Consider the following 23,574-nt stretch of genomic DNA (forward strand, 5'->3'; position numbering starts at 1 on the left):
ATAAAAAAAAATCAGACTAAAACAAATTACAAATTCATTTTTTCACTCACTACAATCTATAAAATTAAAGAATCATTCGTTTAAAATATTAATCGAACATTAACAAATTTAGATTCAATTCAATAATCAGTCTTTAACAAAACAATTTCATAAGAGAACTCAAGTACACACTAATGCAATAATGTCAATATGTATGGACATCTGCTCATCTCCATCTGGCGAAGTCTATTTCCGGAAATTGACTACAGCTTTGCCAGTTATTACTGTAATGAAAAAAACCTTTGATTTTATGTTTCGTCGTTAATTTAAAGAGATACATATGTTTTATATTTCGTGAACATTCATTTCACGCACCCCCCCCCCCCCCAAGTTTTTTTTTTTCTAATCTTTGAGAATTTTTTTTGTTTTGTATTCTCAAAGCCCCATCGAGTATACAAAAAACTCCTTTAGTTATTCATTTTTCTTCTCAAGCTTTAAACAACAATTGATAAAATCTAATGAGAATTAAGGGAAAAAATGTTAAACACGTTCATTCATCAACTGTTTCGCATAAACGTTAAAGTATTCAACCTAGTTAAATCGAATACTTGATACTGGATTCCTTTCATAAAATTATTTATTCGAGGTGCAAACTTTTCTGATATGTTCTCATTATTGAACACTACCAAGGTAATGTTTACCAGACAATTCATCATTAAACATTCAAGTGATAACAAAGATAAAACTATAGACACCAAACTGATGATAAAGATAAAACTATAGACACTAAACTGATCATACAGATGGAAATATATACACCAAACTGATGATATAAAGTTTAGGACATACTGACCTTGGGCTAGGAACATGGAACACATCAGGTTGGATGGGATCCACTCCTAAGTTTGTACATACGATCTTGGCAAGTTTGACTTTCCTGATTTCTCGTAGTTGCGCTAGTAAATTAAAATAATTATTATTGTTATACACAAAATTGTTATTAATCTTTGGAACTTATGATATTAATATAACCCAGAAAAAATAAAAAAAATATTTGAAAGTTAAAAAAAATCAAAGTCAACTTATAACAACAATGCAAAAATTGCCTTTGATTACAATCATTAGCATGTAATGTCACACATTGTTGATTTAACAGTTAACATGAAAGGCTTTATCATTCTTATTTTTGTTTATTTCAGAGCTAACGGATAGTTTTCGTATTTCAGAGCTAATGGATTGCTGATTTAGTGATCTCTCTAATAAAATGAAAGTACCTGTTTGAAAGAAATTTAAGATGTTATAAATATTAGAGGGAGCTGGAGTGGAAAACCGACTTTTTCTAGAAATAAAATATAAAAAATAATATAAATTTTGTTAACAAAATATTCCTATACTTTTTCGGGGTTAAACTAAAGGGAAAGTATAAATACCGTCAATATGAAAAGAAACATGTACGAGACCCCCCCCCCCCCCCCCCAACTTTACGGATTGGGATTATGTCAATTTTTGAAGTGATATAACCTAAATCTTTAATCTTTTATAGTTGTTCGACCAGATTTGTGGTCGGTCTGCCGCACCCCATTTTTCTCTCCCCACACATAAAATACGATGTTTGCACAAGCCAGTTGTCCAACCTTCTTTCGAAATAGCATACGTTCATGAAAAAAATATAAACAGGCACGGATAGTCAACAAATCAGACAGCTATACCCTGTCATGCCGGATTTTTAATTGATGACAACCATTTCAATATTTCAAGAAAACAGATTCATTGTATATTAAAGAAATATTATAAGGTAAAGAGGAGAGACAGCTTTGAAACTCGGCGCTTTTAAATAGATTTCATCAAAAAAGTTTTTATTTTTGGTTTAAGAAAATGAAATACTTTTTTTTTCTTTTAAAGCCTCTTAAAAGACGGCTTTTAATAGACATTTGTTTCATAGTGTGTTTCTTTGGTTTTTTACATCATTTATCTTATTGGCCTTTATATAATTGTATTGTAATTTACGTACATACCAACTTTAGCAAATAAATGGCAAAGTACGTGGGAGAGTATTAAAGTAAATCTGAATTTAAACAGAAATACACGAGGATCACATAAATTTAATTCATCCAGCCATGCACATCAAGCCCATGTATTTTGAATAAAATATTAAACAAGAACATTTAATAGAATAGAATGCACTTTATAAATATAAACATGCAAGATGTCGATAACAATCGTAACACAACTTTAAATTATTAAAAAAACATGATTGAAAGCCATACGCTAAAATTCATGCGGAAAAACCTATGTTGCATAGCAAAAATGGTTTTATTCATTATCTCTTAAATTTCCATAAAATTAAAAGTAGTGACTTTTTATCTAAATGAAAGCAGTCAAGAAGTATATGGTAGCTTCCACCAATGATCAGAGCTGGTACGTACGTAGGTATAATGCCGATCTTAATTTAATTGTAGATCGACTAATGATATAATGTAATATTATCTTTCGAGAGAGTTGGACAGAAAATACAAACATCAATGAAACATTCACCTTCCTTGTGATGGCTATTTCTGTCCAGTTTATCAGATAATACTATGTACATGTACTAGCGGCGTTCTCCTGAAACCATGCATTTCAAAGTCAGCAACTGTACTAATTAGTGGTGAATGGTACAATTAAACACGCTCGTCAGATCGCCAAATTTCTTTTGTAGTATTTTAACAGCAAATGTATCTTTGCACATTGCTGCCAACAACCAATTATATAAGACAAAGACATCCCTTTCATCAAGATGTTTACACTGGTACGTAGCGCTATACCTGCTCTTATGGAGAGATAACTCGTGTAACGAACGATAACTCCAGGTTACCAAAAATCCGAAAATGAAGGTTATACATTACATTGAAGAAAAGATAAAAAGTTCACTTGTACTCGCTCAGCTTTGTTAAATATTAAATTTTTATTATTGATTTTTTTACACTGTACCTCATTTTCAAACAAAACGCTGTCAGAAAAATAATGTTTTATGCATAGAGATGAAGATCATACAAGTAAACAATGATGATCGTAGGTGATATTTGTCATGCATGTGAAAGCACAAAAACACCCTGCCATTTATTTGTATGAACACCTTTTCTTATGAATAATTTAGCCTTCGATGTTTTAATCACTCACCCTGTTTAAAGCCCTCCACCCCTCGGTTTTCGTACCAGTATCTGTCTCCATCTTTAAGGTCTCGGAACTGGTTCCCTATGATACAGGAGAACAAAGGACCGACAGCAGCTCCGTCCAGAGGGGTTTCTGCTACTCCACCAGCAAACAGGTCAATGTCATCTACCCCACTGTTATAAAATACAACAGTTTTCTCTGACGATCAAATGTCATGTTTCTCTCAAGACGATCATGTTTTTTTTATTATTCTGAATGAAATTAATTGCTTCTGACAACGACACTCATTTTTGTTTCTAAAATAATAATCTTTATCGCAAAAAATTACAGTGGCGGAAAATTGAAACATTTTAAATGCATGCATACTTTGAAACAATTTATAACATAATTATATCAAGGAAACATTGCATTTTGTAATGATAGCTGGATTTCAACAACAACGATTTAGTTGCGTCTTTGCGGACATGATATCCAATACATGTACCTGTAGAGGTCAGCAAGGACAGCTTTCTTTTCATCAGTAATGTCTGGTAAATTTGAGAAAGAGGTGGCTACCGTAAGTCCACACCATTTGCGCCATGCATTATACGGAGGAAGTCCATGATCACGACCTCTTTGCAAATTAAGAGCCCCAAGGTCCATTCCTTTACCATGCGCGTTTTCAAAAAGATGGTCTCGCACCGCACCTTCTAGTTGACTAAAATGGTACACATGTGTCACATAGTAATATTCAAAGTAGCCTTGATTAAAATAAAATATGATAATTCTGATTTACTCAAACCTATGCCTCTTTATTCGGACTTACTTGTCAACCTTCATGGAATTCGATGTAACAATAAAGCGCGCCAAATCCGACACCCTTCTTCCACCTTCTGTAATCAATAGGTGCGGATTAAAGAATATGGACTCAATTGTAGTGGAGTTGACGCGTGACATAAAGTCATAAAGAAGGTAGGCGAGGTTTGGCGGAATCTGTCAAGAGGCAACAAAAAGATGTAATTGATAATTTTACCATTTTTTTAAAGTATACGTAATGTTTTGCTTAAATTTAAACTCACACTTAAACAATGAGGGTATGGAATATTAAAAGAACAAGGAGTATACGATTAAAGCTAGTTTAAATATTACAAAAACATTTAAGTTTATTATCTATCATTAATTGATCATTGTCTGAACTATAACCAATTCAAGCTTTAATGTTCGATAAGATACTTACCAAGGAATGACCAAATCGAAAAACAGCAGCGTTAAAAGCGTTTTTGGTTGCTGGATTTCTACTGCTATCATAATTGTTGCTGAATCCCGAGTTCCGCAGCTTTAGCTTATGATTCTCAAGATCCTGTTTGCTCAAGATGCTTGGAAGGAACTCTCCGTACGTCACTTGCTGCAGAAGGGCTCCGATTATCTTACGCGCCTCCTGATATAATTTTAAAGAACTCCATTTTGGTTGGACTTTTCGGAGTTCCCCAACAATTCTGTTGTGCTCTCTGACAAACAGCAGGTGGTTTCCACCAAGGGAAGGAATCTCGTTAACCCTTAAGTCGCCTAAAATTGTGTTTTATTATCTTCAATACTAACACTGTGACTTCCATGCATGTCGTTGATTTCAATAAACTTTCTTTCAGACATGAATTGTAACCTCGTTTGGTTAAATATGATTTTAAAATCGGGATATTTTGTTACTGCAGTCAAAAAAAGAAAACATACTCACCTGCATGTTTTTATGTTGCAGCTATATAATAATGATATACTCACCGGCATTTTGACAGAAGTCTGTCTCAGCAGAAGATTCACAAGTGTCATCGACTGCTGGAGGCAACAAATCCCCGGGGGAAGTTCTCATCTGTCCTGAAAAAAAATTAAACATACGCATATAGCTCCATTTATTATTCTGATATATTCCTAAACAATTTTTATTCATTTTTTTTAAATCTGTCCATTATATTTGATCTTTGAATTCCAATTACTCATTACAAACCACCAGAAGGTAGTTGGTTAGATGTAGTTAAAGCAAAAAGTAGTATGCATTTTTCTGAGCAATAATGAGCTTTCTAAAAGGAAGAACTGAAGACTTTAGTAGTGATTTGTGTAGATAAATTGTTATGTTGAACTTAAAGTGCATAATAGATCAACAGAAACATATAATTATGGTATATAAAAGAAATGTAAATTGTGTATTAAAATTCATATTTGTCGACTTTTCCTTTAAATTCATTTTTCTAGATTCTAAAATTTTAGTTAATATAATTGGATTTAATCTGTACAAAAATACAGTAATCTTCGCCAGAAAAATGTATTCTGCTAGCACTTCCTATTGCCATGTAAACCAAGATATAAATGTGATTTGTCAGTTTTGTAAAGTGTTACAGGAGAAGCAATATTGGCCATTCGCAATTGTCAATATTCTAAATTGGCTAAGACTTTATCCCCTTTATAAGTAAAAAGTCACATACTAGTAGTAAATGAGATGATAAAATTGAAATGAGAATATGAGCTTATCATTTTGAACTAACTTTTTAGATATCTGAAGCATTAAAGTGTAATTTTCCAATTATAAAATAATTTGTAAGCTGAACCTGTGTCTGTGTTTTTAAGCTCTTCCATTTTCTCTTTAGAGCTTCCATACACTGAACCGCCATCAATGAATGATGTGATCTGGTTGATTTGTTCTTGAGGACCTAGGTGAATCAAAAATTCATTATGAGAAACAAATCCAAAAATACAGTACCGTTAATACCAACCTAACAGAAAGTATATCCCTACTATATCATGGGTTTATTTTAGATTAATCCTGGATTTACTCTACCTTTTTTAGAGTAGATCTAGATTTAAATAGGCATGGTCACGATTCTGGTTCATTTTTTTCAATTTTGATATTTACAATGCTTCAGTAAGTCATTTTTAACAGGCAATAAAAATGTGTGTGCCATTCGTTGAGTTTTAAGCGAGTTAAAAAGCTTACAATTCGTTGCTATGTAAACATAGCTTTCGTTTGCATTTTGAATGTTTAAGTTAAATCCAGTTTTAGACCTAAATGAATGTATCAATCATTAGAAACTGTTTATTTATGCTTAAGAAGAATAAGAAGATAGACCAAAAAGGTTGAATTTTTTTTTACTGGTTTATTTAATCTATGTAAACAAAAATTTGGCAAAGGATGGTACAGTGTTTGATAAAATACGGTTCTGCTTTAGTGCGTTAAGTGAACCTTAAAAGCAAACCCAAAGTAAAACCAAAATGAAAGCCCGAGTGAAGCCAAAGTAAACCCGGAGTGGACGCATTCTTTTAAAAAATAGATCCAAAGAAAACCCCAAAATAAGCCCTAAAAGTAAACCTTGGGATATACTCTGGTGTTAGGTTGGTTTGATTTGCACTGTATCCAATAAAAGTCGTTTTGCATACAGAAAAAATATATATTTTTGCAAAATGTATTTATCAATTTAATGTTACTTAATGATTTCGAGAAAAAATCAAAATTAAATAAAGATCATAGAATTCATGTTGTCCTAAAAATATATAAGGACTCAAAATCTATACCAAGTTGACATCCATCCCCTGGAGGAGAGGGGGCTGATCTGACGAATTCCATGCAAGAGTCATCGAAATGGGGATCATCAGACGGGATAGATATTGGGAAACACTGAGGTCTGAATCAATAAAGAAAAAACCCAATAGCAATAACAGTAATGGAATAGTGCCATCATACTTGTATCCATAAACTTTTTTGTTAAAGTTCAATTCTTTTACAGATATAAAAGTAATATAATTATTTTTTTACTTTTAAATGTGTTATAAAGAAAAAATATTTTCTAGATTTACTTTTCATTACAATCGGCGTTTTTATATTATACTTAAAGTACAAAAATGTGAAGAAAATGTAATCGTTTTCATGAATTTCTGAGATAAATGAAGATACATATGTATGTTAAATTTGTTTCTCGGCATCAAAGGACTATGTGCAGTATTATGAATGTTTGCCCCCAAAGTACTTTAAATGAGCTTTAAAAATAAGTGGAAGATAGATAAAGCATATTTAAAATACGTGTGTAAAATGTTATTTCAACAGTGACGTCATTATGTATAAATTATATCATGAAGAATGTCTTAATTTGATGAATGTTGTTTAGTAGCAAAATATCAATGGTTTCCGATGGTTTTTCAAAAGGAAAACATCCAGTGAAGGACTCCTCAAGAACAGATTTTAGTATGATGTGTATATTTATATGAAAACAATATGTTGAAATCGTATTAGCAGACCTGCGCTCTAGACTTCCGAATGCATGATATAAAGAAAAAATATTTTCATTAGCCTGTAAAATCGCAGAGGTCTGGGTTATTAAGGTGACAGCATAGATAAACAGCAAATAAACAATGATGACTAAAATCAAAATTAGGTGACAGCATAGATAAACAGCAAATAAACAATGATGACTAAAATCAAAATTAGGTGACAGCATAGATAAACAGCAAATAAACAATGATGACTAAAATCAAAATTAGGTGACAACATAGATAAACAGCGAATAAACAATGATGACTAAAATCAAAATTAAAGAGATAGGCATTTACGATGATTTATGAAGATTTGATTTTCATAGTGATACCACACGATTAAAAAAATTGTTAAAGTTGATGGCAGATATTTGACCATACCAAACATAGTGACTGTCCTTTTAACAAAATTTCTTAGTCTAATGGTATACATCTATCAACGATTATACCTGTTCTGTACGTTCTCGCCGCAACAAGTTATAGGAACCTCACCATCACCTGTAAAAATAAGAATGTGATTAAAAAAAATATTTAATGATAAAGGTTACTTGAACTAAAAAAAATACTTTTAATCACAATAGACACCCTACGGTAATGATAAATTGATTTTAACCTGGTAAAATAATTTGTACTTTGTAGGATATTTGACCGTTTAATTGATTTTAGAATTCTATTTTTTCTCGCTTTTTTCGTTCGATTTTGTCTAGAGCGTGTCAAGGAATATTACATACCGTTCAACATTCGTATAAAGAGAAAAGGAAGGTGCGGGTAAAATTTTACTTTGCAAATTGTGACTTAAATAATGTTGAAATCGTTTAACAAAAATTACATCATATTTCATACATTACTAAACGATTTTAACGAATTTCCTTATGCTCACTTAATGCAAACATTGGATCATTAAACATTTGAATGTCTGTTAAAGCTCATTCCTACCTAAACTTGAATGTTAAAAATAGAAGTTCGTCATATTGGGGTAGCAAAAATCCCCTCTATACCTTAAAGGAAATCAAAAGTCGGTTAAATAGTAACAGTTTGGGCTGCGTTTAGTTCTAAAAATATGGGCCTTATGGCTTAGTGGTCATAGTGTGGAGAAGGTTGCAACGTTAGGCATTAAATCGAAAGGTTGGTAGTTCAAAACCTCCTGTTGTCTGTGGATTTTTGTACAGTGCCGTTTGATAAGACATTTTATCTATATTGTCTCAGCCCACCTACTTGAAATTAGGTACTGGATTACGCTGGCAGTTAAAATGCCATGGACTGGTGTCTTACAAGAACTATTGAATTGAAATCGGTATTGTAATAAATTATTTCAATAGTGATTGGGGATGTATTTTATGATATGACTTACTTTGCACCACTGTTAAATAAATATTTCACAAGTAGTTGGGGATGTATTTAATTATAATAGTCACTTTGCAACCACTGTTCAAATATTCTTTTTTTTAAAATCAAATAAGACTAATAAACTGTCTGTTTACAAAGTGGTAATTATAGTGAAATAATATCGTCAATAGTATTTATATTTCAATAGTAGTTACAGAGTGTTTATTATGATGAAATAAACTGGCCAAATTTTCTAACGTCTCACTTTTATATTTTTATTATTTGCCATTTTAGTCGTTGCCACTGTCGACTGTTGTTTAAAACGATGAACTGTTCATGTCAAAAAATTGTGATCGAGTATGTAATAACTCGACCATGACTTTTTTTGTTGAAAAGCGGGAAACATGAGTTTTTCCCGGATGTTTTGTTTTTTTAAAGTGCTCAATTCGATGGATTTATTATCTTTAACTGATTGTAAAAAACATAAAATCAATGAATATAAATGCGGCGCATGCCTAAGGACCTTCAAGATCAATTGGCGTGGCCAGAGCTGAGCTCAGTTCACAATTCGTTTGTTCCCTTTCACGCTTTTGGCTGTATTTACTTTTAACCTTAACAAATGACATCCAAAACAATAAAACAGCTTCTCCTTATACACAATTTTCAAAACAAAACGCTAGATGTTTTACAACACAGACACCATTAAATCATTCTAAGTCTTGACCGGAATTAAATGCACCCGGAAGTGTTGAAGACTCACCATGAAGGTCAAACGCTGTGTAACGACACGTTAACGTTACTGCTGCATTAGGGTAACTCAACTTTCTGATAGAAACTGTACAGCAAGCGCAACTGCACGGCATATTTTAGACCACATCAATGGCCTTTATGGGTGGGGCAATATAAACCACGGAGTGAGAAAATACCTCAGCATCCAAATTTCGCAGAACTAGACCTTATAAACATGTGAATTTTATTTTATTCAATCATGGGATCTCTATGAGATGCTGTTATTAGTGCAAATATGGAACGCATGATTTGTATATCTAAGGGTACCTGTACCTTCTTTATTTTTGACATAAGCCCTTAAGTAAATTTTGATTTAGTTTAAAAAAAAACACGCTCTCATTTCTTAATTTTCACATTTGATCATTGTCCTTGTCCAAATAATCGGAATTACGAACAGTATGATACAAACACTTGTCTGAGGCGTTAGACATTTTGACTAGTAAATATCCCCAGAGCTCTACTATTGAAATATTTTTTTCAACAGTGGTTGTATTTAGATAATGGTTTCAACACTGGTGTCCCATCGAACGGGAATCAATGGCAGCTATCCTCTTTGCACCACGGGAACTGGGGATAGGCACAGGCCCTATAAATCACCTTGGCTTTTTATCTTAAATTCAACAATGATATTTGTACCTATTTCATAAATACATTATAAGATAGGTCAAACGAAGTCAGTTAATAGTATTTGTTACTTGGAATACCTAAAATGCAAATTGTCCGTTACACGGCACAGGTGTTTGAGGACAGGACCGTGCACTAAATCCCCCTTTCAATTATTTTTAATTTCTTTTTCGTTTTTTTTTTTATTTATTATCGTTAACAACCCCCTATAAATGTCTCAAGTGGAAAAATTACAGAAATATCACGACTCTGTGGCATTTTTATAAGGGTAACGAGTGCGAATACAAAATGCCACAGAGTCGTGATATTTCTGGGTGTTTTCCACTTGAGACATATATAAGGGGTTGTTAACGATAATAAATTTTTGAAAAATAACGAAAATAGGATCAGAGGATAGTGCACGGTCTTGTCTACAAGCACCCGTGGTATACGGAAGTAAAACCAGAATAATAAAGGATTTAAAAGAACAAAAACAGGTTTCAACAGGATAGAACCCAACTTACAGCCCTTGCCCTAGCCCCAAACCCATACTACCAATCTTGTCATCCAATCACTGTATCGTACATTTGATCGAAAGTTCATTTTTTTAAATATTCAATTGGTTGGCCCTGTTATTTTCTTGACCTGAGACCTTTTCTATTAGTAGTATTGTTACACCATAAGGAGCATTTATACAATCGACAATCAGAGTCTGATGCAAAACAAAATGTCTCAATTCGGAGAACAATTTAGATCTTTACAGCTGAGACATGCGCTTCTGTTGCGATGAATTTTAACCACTGCCTTGACTTTGTAATTTATCATAAATGATGTGTTTTAAAGCTTAAACTTTGAATTTGATAAGTTTCGAAAACAAAGTTCAAATTATTTATTGCTTAAAAAATGAAATTTTGTAGAGTAAACATTTTACAAATTAATAAAACTGCTTTTTTGTAAGAAAATTAAAATTTAACATTATTCAAAGTGAGAAATAGTCATACACGTTTGGATTAGATTTTTATCAATCATGTTTAAATCATTTACATGTATAGCAGTACCAATCACCTTTCATGGTTGGGGTATGAGTTAAGTCATGGTCGATGAACTGTCCCCAGGCCATCACCATCAGGGTACGGGCGTGGTCCGTCTCTGTACAGTCTCCTGGGGAACGGAAAAGGTTGTTACTGATGAGTCGTGGGCTGGGAAGGGGGCTGCCGTCTTTTGCCCTGTTACGAGGTGTAGAGATACCTGTATGCAAAACACATGTTCGAATTATTTAAATATGGTCACACAAATATCTTTATCAAGAATTGAGCCAAACAAGTTATAAATACATTTTTAATAGTATTCACAAAGAAGACAGTTTATGTTTTATGCTTTATTAATAGATAATTAAATTATTAATTGGTCGTCAGAAAAACAATTAGTAAAATTTGAATTCTATTCATTGATTGCATATTTACTAATATATACTATATAGTAAAAGAACGACGGCTCTTTTATAGCATATGTTTTTATGCTAATATAAATTACTTATGCCTATTTATAATCGGAATCGGGTGATACAGATACGATTCAGTTATGTACATGTGACTAAATACGAAAATAAAACGTCGCCCGTGAATTGAAATGATGAAGCTTAAATAAGATAAAAAGGTGAAAAAAAATGTATCTTTCCTTGGATGTAACACTGTTTGATAATGCCTGGTACATCGAATGAATACATTTACCAATTTTCAAACAAATACGTTTTTTAAACTATTTAAAACAATAATAAGTCTACTGGGATTACACGTTACTGAAAAGTTTAACATCTACCGGGTTGTGTTTCTCTATATTTTTCGAAACCCGATTATGACTCATATCTCTATGGACACTAACAGGACTAAAATCTACACAATCCATTTCTAACCAGTTTACTGATCGAACTGATCGTCACGAACAGCACGAAATAAAAACGATGATGCCAGACCCAGATTCTTATTTAGCCATGGGTATTTCTTGTATTTAAGATACTCATGTACATTTAAAAATAATGTATGTATTTTACTCTTTACGATCAATTAATTAATTTGTTAAAGAAAGTTGAATATTGAAATATTATTTTATATCAAAAATGACTATAAAGGTAGCGATCACTGCCAAAAAAAATATGTGTTTTATTCCTGAAATTTCGCTTCTTTTTATATCTGCATTAATCTCGAAAGAAAGCATTATATTGTTTCAGCCAGATTGGTGCATAATCATACTATACCGTCGTCATACTCAGCTGGTAGGTATCGTGGCTGTGGCGTAACGGCGGCCCCCCAGGATGGATGGATTAGATTATTACAGCGTCCGTCAATCGATCGGTAAGGGCTTTTACTGGCCGAACCACAGTCTATATCCGTAGGGCAGAATTGGGATCTTACTTTATTTTGAATTTGATCGTTATCCTGAATGTCAGATAAAGTCATTCCAAATCTGATAAGGATGAAGAGATATGATTGCATTTCTATTAAAAATATGTTAAAGTGAGACGACTCACAGTTTAGAACTATGTCTCAAGTATGAGGTTTGATATTTTGAAATCAATTACTCATATATTGCACAGAGAGAGAGAGAGAGAGAGAGAGAGAGAGAGAGAGAGAGAGAGAGAGAGAGAGAGAGAGAAATGACTTACTCGTCATGGAGCGTTTTTAACACTTCGATGTTGATGATACCACATTCCGTCAAATGCTTTGACTCATTTTTATTATAGGTTAACATAAAATGTTTATTCCTCGGAGAATGTGGGACGTTTCTGTCAGTTCCTGCAACACAGTGTTTCAATTTGATACATGTACCAGTGTTTTTAACAAAGATTACTTTATGTATTCTAAACTAAACTATTTTACATATAATAGCATATAATGTTTACCTTTAATGGTTTTTAAACAATATTTGCTTTTTTGTCTATAAATAATTTTTGGTTAGTTCAGTAATTTCGAAAAAAAAAGTGGAGAAGAAAAAATTTCACAACGGAAACTAAAAAAAGTACGGACAGACTCCGAAAAGTAAACATAACATGTGGATAAATCTGTTACCGTTCATTCGGAATTGACGGAGTTCTTCCTTGTGCTGTTGTAAACTATTCTCCCCCTTCAAAAGGGATGATCTCACTGCTTTGTCTATTTCATTTTTGCTCATTGCGACCACGGCCAAAATATTCACCATTACCAGCCAGACGCAATATTGGGCTTTCCCTGCACAACACATGATTGAAAACCATTAAATCAACATGCCACACAGAATGGGTACATTAATGCAACGTAGATTTTAAAAAAAAAACAATTATGCTTACTTTGTTTAAAATGTTTTTTTCTTGCCTTGACCCTTGTATATCTATATTTTCATGAAAGGGTACAATAATGCAACGTAGATTGTAAAAAAAGAACAAAGCAAAACAATTATGCTAATTTTGTTGAAAAAGTGTTTTTTCCTTGACCTACTTATATATTTTCAGGATATTTTATACAACAATAATTGTGCACCTCTTTAATTTAAGTTGCAATCAAAGAATGTTTAAACAATTGATAATAAATTCGCATTCTTGCATAATTTTATTTTAATATTGTTGATAGAAATGTCACGCAAATTAAGTTTTATTATCAAAATTTGATTTGGAGAATAAAAAAATACTTTATTTGAATTTAAGTATAAAGAAATTGATTTTATCAACCATCGTTTGATTTTTACAAAAAGTCATTTAGAATATGTTGCTCACACATATTTTATAAAAAATATTTAGGAAATTTAGATTATTTGTATCGAGGAACATGATATAAAAATGCACAATTCATATTTACCCATGCTTGTGAAGTCTTGTACAATCTATCTCTATGTCACAGGGTATGCGCACACCTTTATACCTTCGCTATAAAAAGATACAGCTAAAAAATGACATAATTTTACCAAGTATGTTTTATTCTCAGTACTGCAGTTTTTTTTCCGGAAAATCCAAGTGGTTTTTTTTTTCATTTAAATACCGAAAAGAATTGGTGAGAGGGACCTTTTCATAATACAAATGAAAAGAAATATCCTATTTCAGATATTCAGTTTACAAATCTTGACTTCCTCCTTCGCGGAAAGAATCAAAGTAAACTCTGAATTTTTTTATTATTTGGATTGAGATTTGGAGAAAACGCCAGGAATGAGCTCTTTTGTGACAATAGGGCATGAGTTGTGAATTATATTGACTGCTCGAACAACGTATCACTTCCTTGTCTGTTCAACTTTTCATAGATCAATAATGAAAGATACCAATACCACTGTTGGATACCCTTACAATTATCATTACTGTACCTACGTTCAGTGGTTTTTTTTACTTTCATAAGACATCAGTTTATTACATACTAGGCATTATATAAGTCTAAAGCGGGTACATACAATAGAGTTACTACTTTCCGGAAGGATACTCATTTCAAACGGATATCTGTAATTTGTCATAGGTGAACTTTATTTTTGAAAGTCTACCTGACTGCAAAATTGCCACATGTGGTCAGTGTACAGTACTGTTTTTCTCTCAGCAAAGGGTGATGTGCACGACTTTTTGTTTCGCTTTTTTTGGTAAACCCTGGTGAGGTGGATTTTTTTTGGGGTTTATTTAAATACCGTGAATGAATGAAATGAATATGGGACATGTGAATGTAACACAATTATAACAATGGTTGAGTGGTTGTCGTTTCGGTTTAGTTGGAAAGGAAGACATTGAATGCTCTGCTATTTAAAGGGCTTAGTAAAACGGGAATACCAGAATATATAGTTTCTGTTTAGAAAAAAAAGGTTCTTATTATTCATGCAAGGATTGCGGAGGTTACAGTACTATATATAAAATGTTTATTTCATCGTGAACAAAACCCATTGCATTTTTTTTTTAACAGGTGTTAGTGAAAGTTATTTTCCTTTTAGTTCGTATGCTTAGCCTGTTTATAAATGGTTAATAAACTTAATTATTAAATTAAATGGTTATTCGTTTTACCAGTGTCATTTCCGTAACTTCAAATTAAACTAGAATAAAAAAAAAGTGCGGAAGTAAATTAAATCAAATGCAAACAATAAAAAAAAATCAACAACAATACAATGTCAAAAAGGGATGTGTTCGGGACTTGCTTTTACAATTCAATATCAGATACGTTATTAACGTATCTGACAATAATTTGAATATCATTTTGTGATAATTGTAAATTCATGAATAGAATCTCTATGATGCTACAATTACTTTTAATTAGCGATGGCAAGATTTTATTAGTTAACCGATTTATCGGTTCGAACGATTGTAACGGATCACAAAATCAGGTTTGACCTATAAAATAATAAGGAGAATATTTTATTTAATTTCAAAGGAAATTTCATTCTATTGTCCTTAGAGTCTATAATTAAATCAATTTAATCTTGAGACGGTGCGAACCCCAGGGCTGATTTCTTGAACGCAAAAGGTCAGTAGGTGTAAGTTATTATGACTGTTAAAACAATATATCACTGCCTTGTCTGTTCAACGTTTCATATCCTTTGCGAGAGATAGCAATATCACTGTAGTCTGTGGCTCCCGGTCTGAAAAAAAAATCGGATGGACGACCAAGGAGCTACAGTGAAAAAATGCATAATTATTGCGCCCAAAAATCTGCACTGTATTTGGACTGATCTTTATCTGGGTCGCATGTTGACTGACGCATGGAAACAATACTTTATGAAATGTTTAAAGTTAACTTTTTGAAAGAAACCAGACACTATCTTTGCAATCTAATCATTTTAAAGTTTTTTTCGCTCAAGCCAGTTTTAATGACTCATACTGGTTTAAACGTTTATTTCAATATAGTAAAATTCCAAGTATTTATTTAAGGAGAATAACGAGAGACGCGTTGCCGCTAAGTCTTGTATTCGCTTATTTGTTCGTTTCTCTTGGTTTTCCTGTTTTAAAATAGACATGATTACATAGTATAGAAATGTTTAAGCATTCATATTTATTGCAGAATCGAGAAATAAAAAAAAGAAAATCAGAAGAATTTGTCTTCATTATTCTTTTTAACGTTTACACATTTGTTTTATGAGTGTATGCAGCATGACTACCTCTTCTAGTAACTAAAAACAATTATCATTATGATATTCTATCTCTTGAATTTTCAGGGTGAAACTTCAATAAAAAAATTAACAATACAATGAAGTAAAATTTTCTTGTAGGAAGCTTCAATAAAAAAATAATATTACTTCTACTGCATATATTAAACGGTGAATAATAGAAAACAGAGTTTCATTATATGTAAACAAAACATATTGATGAAAAGTAGGAAAAATCAAAAACTTTGGTATTTGAAAAATATGATAAAAAACTAAACTAATGTTAATTGTGTCTTCATTTCTTAATATGCAACAACTTAAAAATGTTGTTTCAACTTTGGTCGGATATTAAAAACCTACGCAATCGAACTCATCACGTGAGACATATGCATTTAAAGTTTGCGTTAATTGTCAATGGTTTTTGAGATTTCTTTTTGATAGATTAAACGGTAAATTCAATAAAAAGACATTTTTAATAAAAAAATTATAGAAATTTTTTTAAATATTTGACCATCTATTTATCATTTGTCCGTCTGTCTGTTTATGTTTATGTCTTTCTATTTTTTATACATGTACTTTAAAGAACAAAAAATGGCAATATGCTTACATAAGAAATAGCTTCATGAAAGACACCGACATATAAAGAATAGCTGCACAAATTACACCAACATATAAGGGATAGGTGAAAATATTTTTCTCACAATTTTTTGGTGTGCGTCCTGGTTGACGCCTTTTAAAAAAAAATGTTAAACGTAAACCAACCTGTTCGTTACTTGAATATTTTTTAGCATATCAGATATTGCTGGTCTCTTTCTTTCATGTTCCAGTCAAAAATTCATGGTTGAATTGTATTTATCAACGTTCAGGATTTTGTTTGTGATCCACCTTGTGTTCGGTATCAACACAAGACTTGCTATTACCATCTACCACGATAACCATTCTCATCATGGAATACAATTTTCACTAGAACAGTGTCAACATGTGGCGTCGGTAGGCGAGTGGTTAAGGTGCATGACTCATGACCAGAGGTTGTGGGTTCAAATCCTGGCCGCGGCAGGTCCACGTTGAGTCCTTAAGAAAGACACTTTACATGATTTTCCTCACTCCACCCAAGTGTAAAACGGGTACCTGGCTATAGACAGTGAAAGATATTGCCAGATCGTGAGTGTTTGAGCGCTTTAACGGCTGCCGCACCGAGAAGGCTCTGGAATGCTATAAAGTCTGCCGGGGTGATAATTGTATAAGCGCTTTGAGAATGCTCCGGCATTATAAAAGCACTATAGAAAAATTGCAATTATTTACTGTCGCCAACTACCAGGAGAGTAATCCCCATCGTGGAATTCATTTTGTGCACACCGCATACACAAATCTACCATGATGCCTATTATCACCAGGGCTTATTTAACATCTTTTTTTCCTGGGCTCCAATTTTGGCTACCAAACAAATTGGCTATTTAAAGTCTAGAAAGTTTTTCGCAATATGGAACATGATAGGGATTCTTAGATCTTTGATGAAGGCAACTGTTTCCAGGGCCTGCTTAAAGCTTGTGAATAGGTGAATCACTGCTCCCAAGGTCTACCTAGCCATTAACCCGCTTTAAGCAAAACACTTTATTCAGTATTTGTTCCATTGATTATTTTTTGACTCAGTTTAACAATCAACAATAATGATAATTGGTATTAATAGATAGTTTGAATGATTATCGATTAATTGATAATTAAAAATCCTATTGCTAATGTCATTGATTTATTTTGATTGATTAAACAATTTCATTGATTGATTTTTTATAGATTGATTGCTTGAACAATCCTTTTGCTGATGTAATTGATTTATATTTATTGATTGAACAATTGATTGTGTATGTGGTGATTGATTGTTTGATTTAATGTGCAGCAATATATCTGGAAACCAATTTGGTTTACCTGGCAGTTCGATTGTTAAAATGCATGCTCAATTTCAATAAATAACCCACGACCAAAAACGCCAGTGCTGTTTTTAATAATCGATTATCCAGTAGAATTAGCCAGCCCTTTATATATTTTTACTTGTACATGTGTGTAAGTATATGCTAAACGATCTCAATATTTACAGAACACTTACTTTCAAATATAAAATGCATGTGTGCAGTTTTCACTGATAGCAATCGCATACAAGTAAATGCGTACAGCATTGTTGTTAAATGTACCATTGTGTTTTAACGAAATTTACACAGTACCAAAACTGAGTCTAAACGAATGATAAAGAGGTAAACAAAGTGTCGCAGTAAATATCATAAGACATCGAATAGAAAAAAGCATAGATATCGAGCAGTATATTTCATCGCACTGCAATCGGTATATTTACCGCAAAAAAGGTTTACAATGGGAATCTTTACATTATGTATAAAGTCAACGAAAATGTATATGCATTGAAATCAATCTATAAGATTGAAAAATATAATACAGTCTTGTCAACTGACTTCCATGAATGAAATTCATATTTGCATTAATGGATCATACCTAGATCTCTCATGTTTTGGCTAGTAAGGCAAATACTCATTTATTATTGCTTCCTTAATTTTTTTTTATAAATATGCATGTTTCCTTTGTCTCTATTTACTTATTTTACCCAAGGTATCTTTTTAGTTAGGTTTAATAGATTAGTAAAAAAGAAACCTCTTTGTTCTCAAAAGCGATTTTCTAAAAAAAAAAATTAGTTTACATATCATAAATTTTCTTTAAGGCAATTCAAAAATAATAGAAAGGATCTTTCAAAATGTTAAAAAAGCTTTAGCAAAGAACTGGCTTTTTTGTTAATAAACCCAGGCAAACTTTTTTTTTAATTCAGAAGTTTACATATCATAGCTCTTTCAACATTTTTAAGTTTAACACTGAAAACATTTTGTTGATTAGGTCAGTTTTTTAAAATAAGATTGTTTAAACATTTTTTTTTATTAATCCATACCATTGTGATCCCTACTCAACAATTAGTAAAATGTTGACCCCTTATTGTGGCTCCACCCTAATCCCAGGGATCATGGTTTTTAAATTTGGATTCTATACTTCCTGAGGATGCCTGGAGATATGTTTCAGATTTCCTAGCCAAAAGGTTTTTGCGAAGATGATTTTTGAAAAGTTCCCAAGCATTTTTGATAATTCCTTATCATCTCCCTTCAAAAATGGGCATGGTCGTTATTATTCACAACACTGAATCCATATACCTAAGAATGTATTGTGTCAAGTTTGGTTGAAATTTGCACTGTTGGTCTAGAAAGGATGTTGAGAATGTAAAAAGTTTACGGACAAACGAACAGACGGATAGACGGACACAGAAAGACGACAGAATATGATCAGAAAGTTCACTTGAGCTATCAGCTCATGCAAGCTAAAAATGCTATTTTAAAGATCATTGCAAAACCGATTAAAATCCAAAACTTGAAATATTTTCGTTTATAAGAATTTGAATTAAATCAACATTTATAATTGAAATGTTATTATCATTTATGTTAAGATCAAACAATAAAATACAATTTAGTGATGAATCCATGGATTGTCAGTTAATATGTATAAAATTTACAGCATAACGTGAAGAATTAAGAAAAACAAACATTTTTTGTCAATGCAATGTACACTGAACATGAAGAATGATATAAATCAATCATGCTGAAGGAAATTAAGTAAAAGTCTTTGTCTATAGAATATTAATAAGTTTGGTTCAAAATAGAGCTAGAAGGTATATCATGTCAGTGATAGAATATTTTACATGCATATTTGTGGAAACCAATCCAAATAATGTAGGACTTATCATATGTTTTATATATATATATATATATATATATATATATATATATATATATATATATATATATATATATATATATATATATATATATATATATATATATATATATAAGAAGCACTAGCAAACCAACAACACTCGTTATCTAAAGTGTCGGATCAAAAGATACAAGGTTATAAGATGAGATATAAAAAAGCACTAAAAATAAATGTTCGTGTCGTTGGTTATTTTTAGTGCTTTTATATATATATATATATATATATATATATATATATATATATATATATATATATATATATATATATATATATATATATATATATATATATTCAAAAACATTTTTGGAGGATTAGGAATTAACGAATTTATCAATCATACATGGTTATATTGTGGTATATTCATACTTAAGTAAGCGTGTTTGTAACTTTTAAACAGTATTCTAGTTCATGTTAAAAAGCTAAAGACATATAACTCGGTCGAAAATGCCATTCAGTTATAAACATCATGCTTAAATAACAGCATGCTATGTCAGTATCATCAGTCATATTTGTACACACAAAAAAATCAAATAATGATACAATATATTTTGTCTTGGGTTTCTTTTTCGACATAGCTCAGCGACTTTTCAAACCATTGTTTGCAATAAATATATATCATATTCTTATGTAAAAAAGCGAAATTGTTATTCATTTCACTGTCCCTTGTGATATCGTAAATTGTTATTTTTGATCATCAGCAAAGTGAACCGATTTAGCTTTTCTGTCCAAAAGCTGACCCAGATCGTCTGAAAAAATATCATTAATTCCGATATCCTCGAGTCCCTGGGGATTTGTGTCCGCGATAAAGTCTAACGGCGTGTTATCGATTTTGTTTTGATATTTTTGAATATCTGGGTAAAGGTTGTTGCTCAGGTCACTCATCGGGTTGTGTACCGTTGTGATACACCCGTGGTAGATAGGACTATCAGACTGAAAGATAAAGACAAGCACTGGTTATATCTGAAACACAAATATACAGCTGCTCCTCCAGTTATAGATAATGAGTGAAACTAAACTTGATTAAAGAGTCTTACTTTACCATTACTGTTATATTCATAATTTTGAACATGTACAGTTAACCAATTATTAACATAGAAGTTAAAACGGTTATTGAAATGTATTGCAAACCCTTGCAGAATACACATCACATATTATTAAACATCACAATGTGAATTCTCTATAGCATATACATGTGAGAGACGAGACGCACATCTGATGTAAATATGATATTTAAAAAAGGCACATTGAAATATATTGCTGTCTTTTATAGTATATGATATCGACTGTATTAATACATGTATTTGTTCTCTGCAGTTGTGTCACCCTGCTTTTCATTTGTTTGTTTGTTCATCGATAGGCTAAAACACTATATAATTTTAAGCATAGGCTGAACTGTGTTATAATGATATCAATAGTTTAACAAAAGTCCAATTCTATCTAATTGTTCTTTTTTCTTCAAATTGCCAATTTCTATAAACATTTAACCCTTGTGGTGGAAAGTTGTTACCTTTTCCCAAACTGGATCTTTGATTTCAGCCTCAAACTTTGAATATTCAGCTCTGTCGTAAATTAAGATTAGAATCTTCCATATCACAATAATAATTAATCCAGCAAGGAAGACGGCCCCGGAAATCCCTATTCCTATAGTAAGGGGGTCCATTGGTTTCGGTGAACATCCTTAAACGGGAGTTAAATATCCTCATGTATTATTACATATAATATGATAATGAAAATTGAGAGACTTAAAATTGAAAAATCCTTTTTCGGATTCTTGTTTGTTACTCTGTTAATAAAACTTTAAATATAGCAAAGCCAACGTCAACATTTTTGGAATCATACTTTAAGCTTCCAATTAGCTCTTCTCATTTTGAATATTTCTTTAGAATTTTATTGTTATATTTTTAAAAATAAAATCATTTATTGTGACTATTTTACATTGTCGTTGTTAACGTAAAAGATATATTATAGCGAGTTAATTCTGTGAATTTCTTTTTTAAATTAGTAGACTGTACACAGCTACATTGTGTCAATAATCCATTGTTTCTTACGTTTTGAGGACTTTACATGAACTGTTGTTACTTCATCGGAATCATCTAAATTTTAATATAAAGTATATATATATCAGTAATACAGTTCACTCTGCAAGTTTTGCCAGCCATGAATAATACAGAACACAATTGATTTAAGGAATAAGGAATAAATCATTATTTGAGTATAACGAAGTGATAATTTTTATCGGAGCAGGATTGAATCAAATTAAGTATGATGAGCCTAATGCTAGATTCGATCACGCCCCGACCGAAATGGACACCTCATGATATTCAGAAAATGATTCCTTTTTTTCCTTAGATTTAAATAATATTCATTACTTGTTTGATTGAATACTGTAGATTCCTTATTTCACGCGAGTACTTAATTCCCTGATTCAGATCGCGGGAACATAAAATTGCGAATGCCGATTATTTTCATAGTTTCATGTTGTTTACATATGTCCGAAAATTAAAAGCGATATTTTGAAATTCGCGAGACGGGCTTCTCGCGATTTTGCGCGGATATCAATTTCTCGCGTTTAATTAGAAATTTACAGTATCATATTATTGACACTTTAAGGCAATATCCTTTTTTATGATTATGTAGAACCCGCATGCGCTAATACGTCAGTTGTGTCGTTGATGATATTATTGAATTATTTGTTTAGTAGTCTAATCACAGAAAAAAAGTCAACTCAATAATGTAAATCTATCCGCGTATCATTGACTGGTCTCATAGGTGTATGTCCAAGAATACTCACACACGTCAAAGAATAAAAGACATCCGTACATATCCTTACGAAAGCAAGATATATGGTTTCTTGTGAAATTTGAATCCAAATCTGAAAAAAGTGAATTACCATGTAAACGTTGCCTTGACTATGTGTAACAAAGCGTTTCATTTCAATTGCTTTGTCTTTAGACAATTATTACAAGTAGACACTACTTAAACAGCGTAAATGATTCATCAAGTCCTCTTTTAATAAGACAGATAATTGTCAAAATTCAATTTTATATTTTGAATTAATCGTTTACCTTCACTGTTTAATAAAGGGACTATAGCAACATTTTTGCATCTCTTGCTGCACATCGTACTGTTGAATGGTCCCTGGTTGAATCCAACACACTGTGCACAGTTGAAGTTTTTCTCACAAGAGATTGGGCAAGCCTAAAATTGATCTTGAAAATCAAATAATTAAAAAAAATATCGGCAATAATAAATGAATAAATTGCCATCTTCTCTAAGTTGAATAGTCTTTATCCCTATGGATATTACTTTTAATATGATTTAAATTAGTAGATTTTGGTGAAAATGTGGGATATTTTTTTCCTTTTTTTAAGTCTTTTTTGTCACCCTTCAAAATAAGCTTTCAAAAAACAAAAAAACAAAACATGTGCATTTCCCTATTGTTAATAGTCGTTTCATGTTTCATGTGTCACCCACATCCTATCCCATCCCAACCCCACCCCCAAAAAATCCCGCACCAATTTACTTGTTTACGCCACTAGAAGTATTATTTTAGAGAAATAA

At 31.8% G+C, this 23,574-nt stretch overlaps 2 protein-coding genes across 4 annotated transcripts in view; both read right to left on the reverse strand.

Moving 5' to 3' along the window:
• Window positions 1-22: 22 nt before the first annotated feature.
• LOC128163552 (eosinophil peroxidase-like) lies at window positions 23-14,105 on the reverse strand. Its single transcript, XM_052827182.1, has 15 exons — window positions 13,950-14,105; window positions 13,188-13,346; window positions 12,785-12,914; window positions 12,377-12,585; window positions 11,188-11,370; window positions 7,854-7,902; window positions 6,670-6,779; window positions 5,709-5,810; window positions 4,888-4,980; window positions 4,349-4,677; window positions 3,938-4,104; window positions 3,617-3,829; window positions 3,139-3,305; window positions 833-935; window positions 23-263 (listed from the first exon to the last, which is right to left on the reverse strand). The coding sequence occupies exons 1-15, from the start codon at window positions 13,951-13,953 to the stop codon at window positions 206-208; spliced, it is 2,076 nt and encodes a 691-aa protein (XP_052683142.1). The 5' UTR covers window positions 13,954-14,105; the 3' UTR covers window positions 23-205.
• Window positions 14,106-20,289: 6,184 nt separating this feature from the next.
• Window positions 20,290-23,574, reverse strand: part of LOC128163109 (integrin beta pat-3-like) — a 63,226-nt gene continuing 59,941 nt past the window's right edge. The window contains exons 19-23 of one of the 3 annotated variants that reach the window (XM_052826614.1): window positions 23,079-23,211; window positions 22,805-22,885; window positions 22,062-22,106; window positions 21,521-21,690; window positions 20,290-20,943 (exon numbers count right to left, since the gene is read on the reverse strand). In XM_052826614.1, coding sequence (XP_052682574.1) covers window positions 20,695-20,943; window positions 21,521-21,690; window positions 22,062-22,106; window positions 22,805-22,885; window positions 23,079-23,211 — 678 coding nt within the window. In that variant the 3' untranslated portion in view covers window positions 20,290-20,694. The remainder of the gene's footprint in view (window positions 20,944-21,520; window positions 21,691-22,061; window positions 22,107-22,804; window positions 22,886-23,078; window positions 23,212-23,574) is intronic. The other 2 variants (XM_052826615.1, XM_052826613.1) reach the window with 2 other exon arrangements.

The sequence above is a fragment of the Crassostrea angulata genome, chromosome 9 (genome assembly GCF_025612915.1).
Source record: "Crassostrea angulata isolate pt1a10 chromosome 9, ASM2561291v2, whole genome shotgun sequence".
In the NCBI taxonomy this organism is placed as follows: domain Eukaryota; kingdom Metazoa; phylum Mollusca; class Bivalvia; order Ostreida; family Ostreidae; genus Magallana; species Magallana angulata.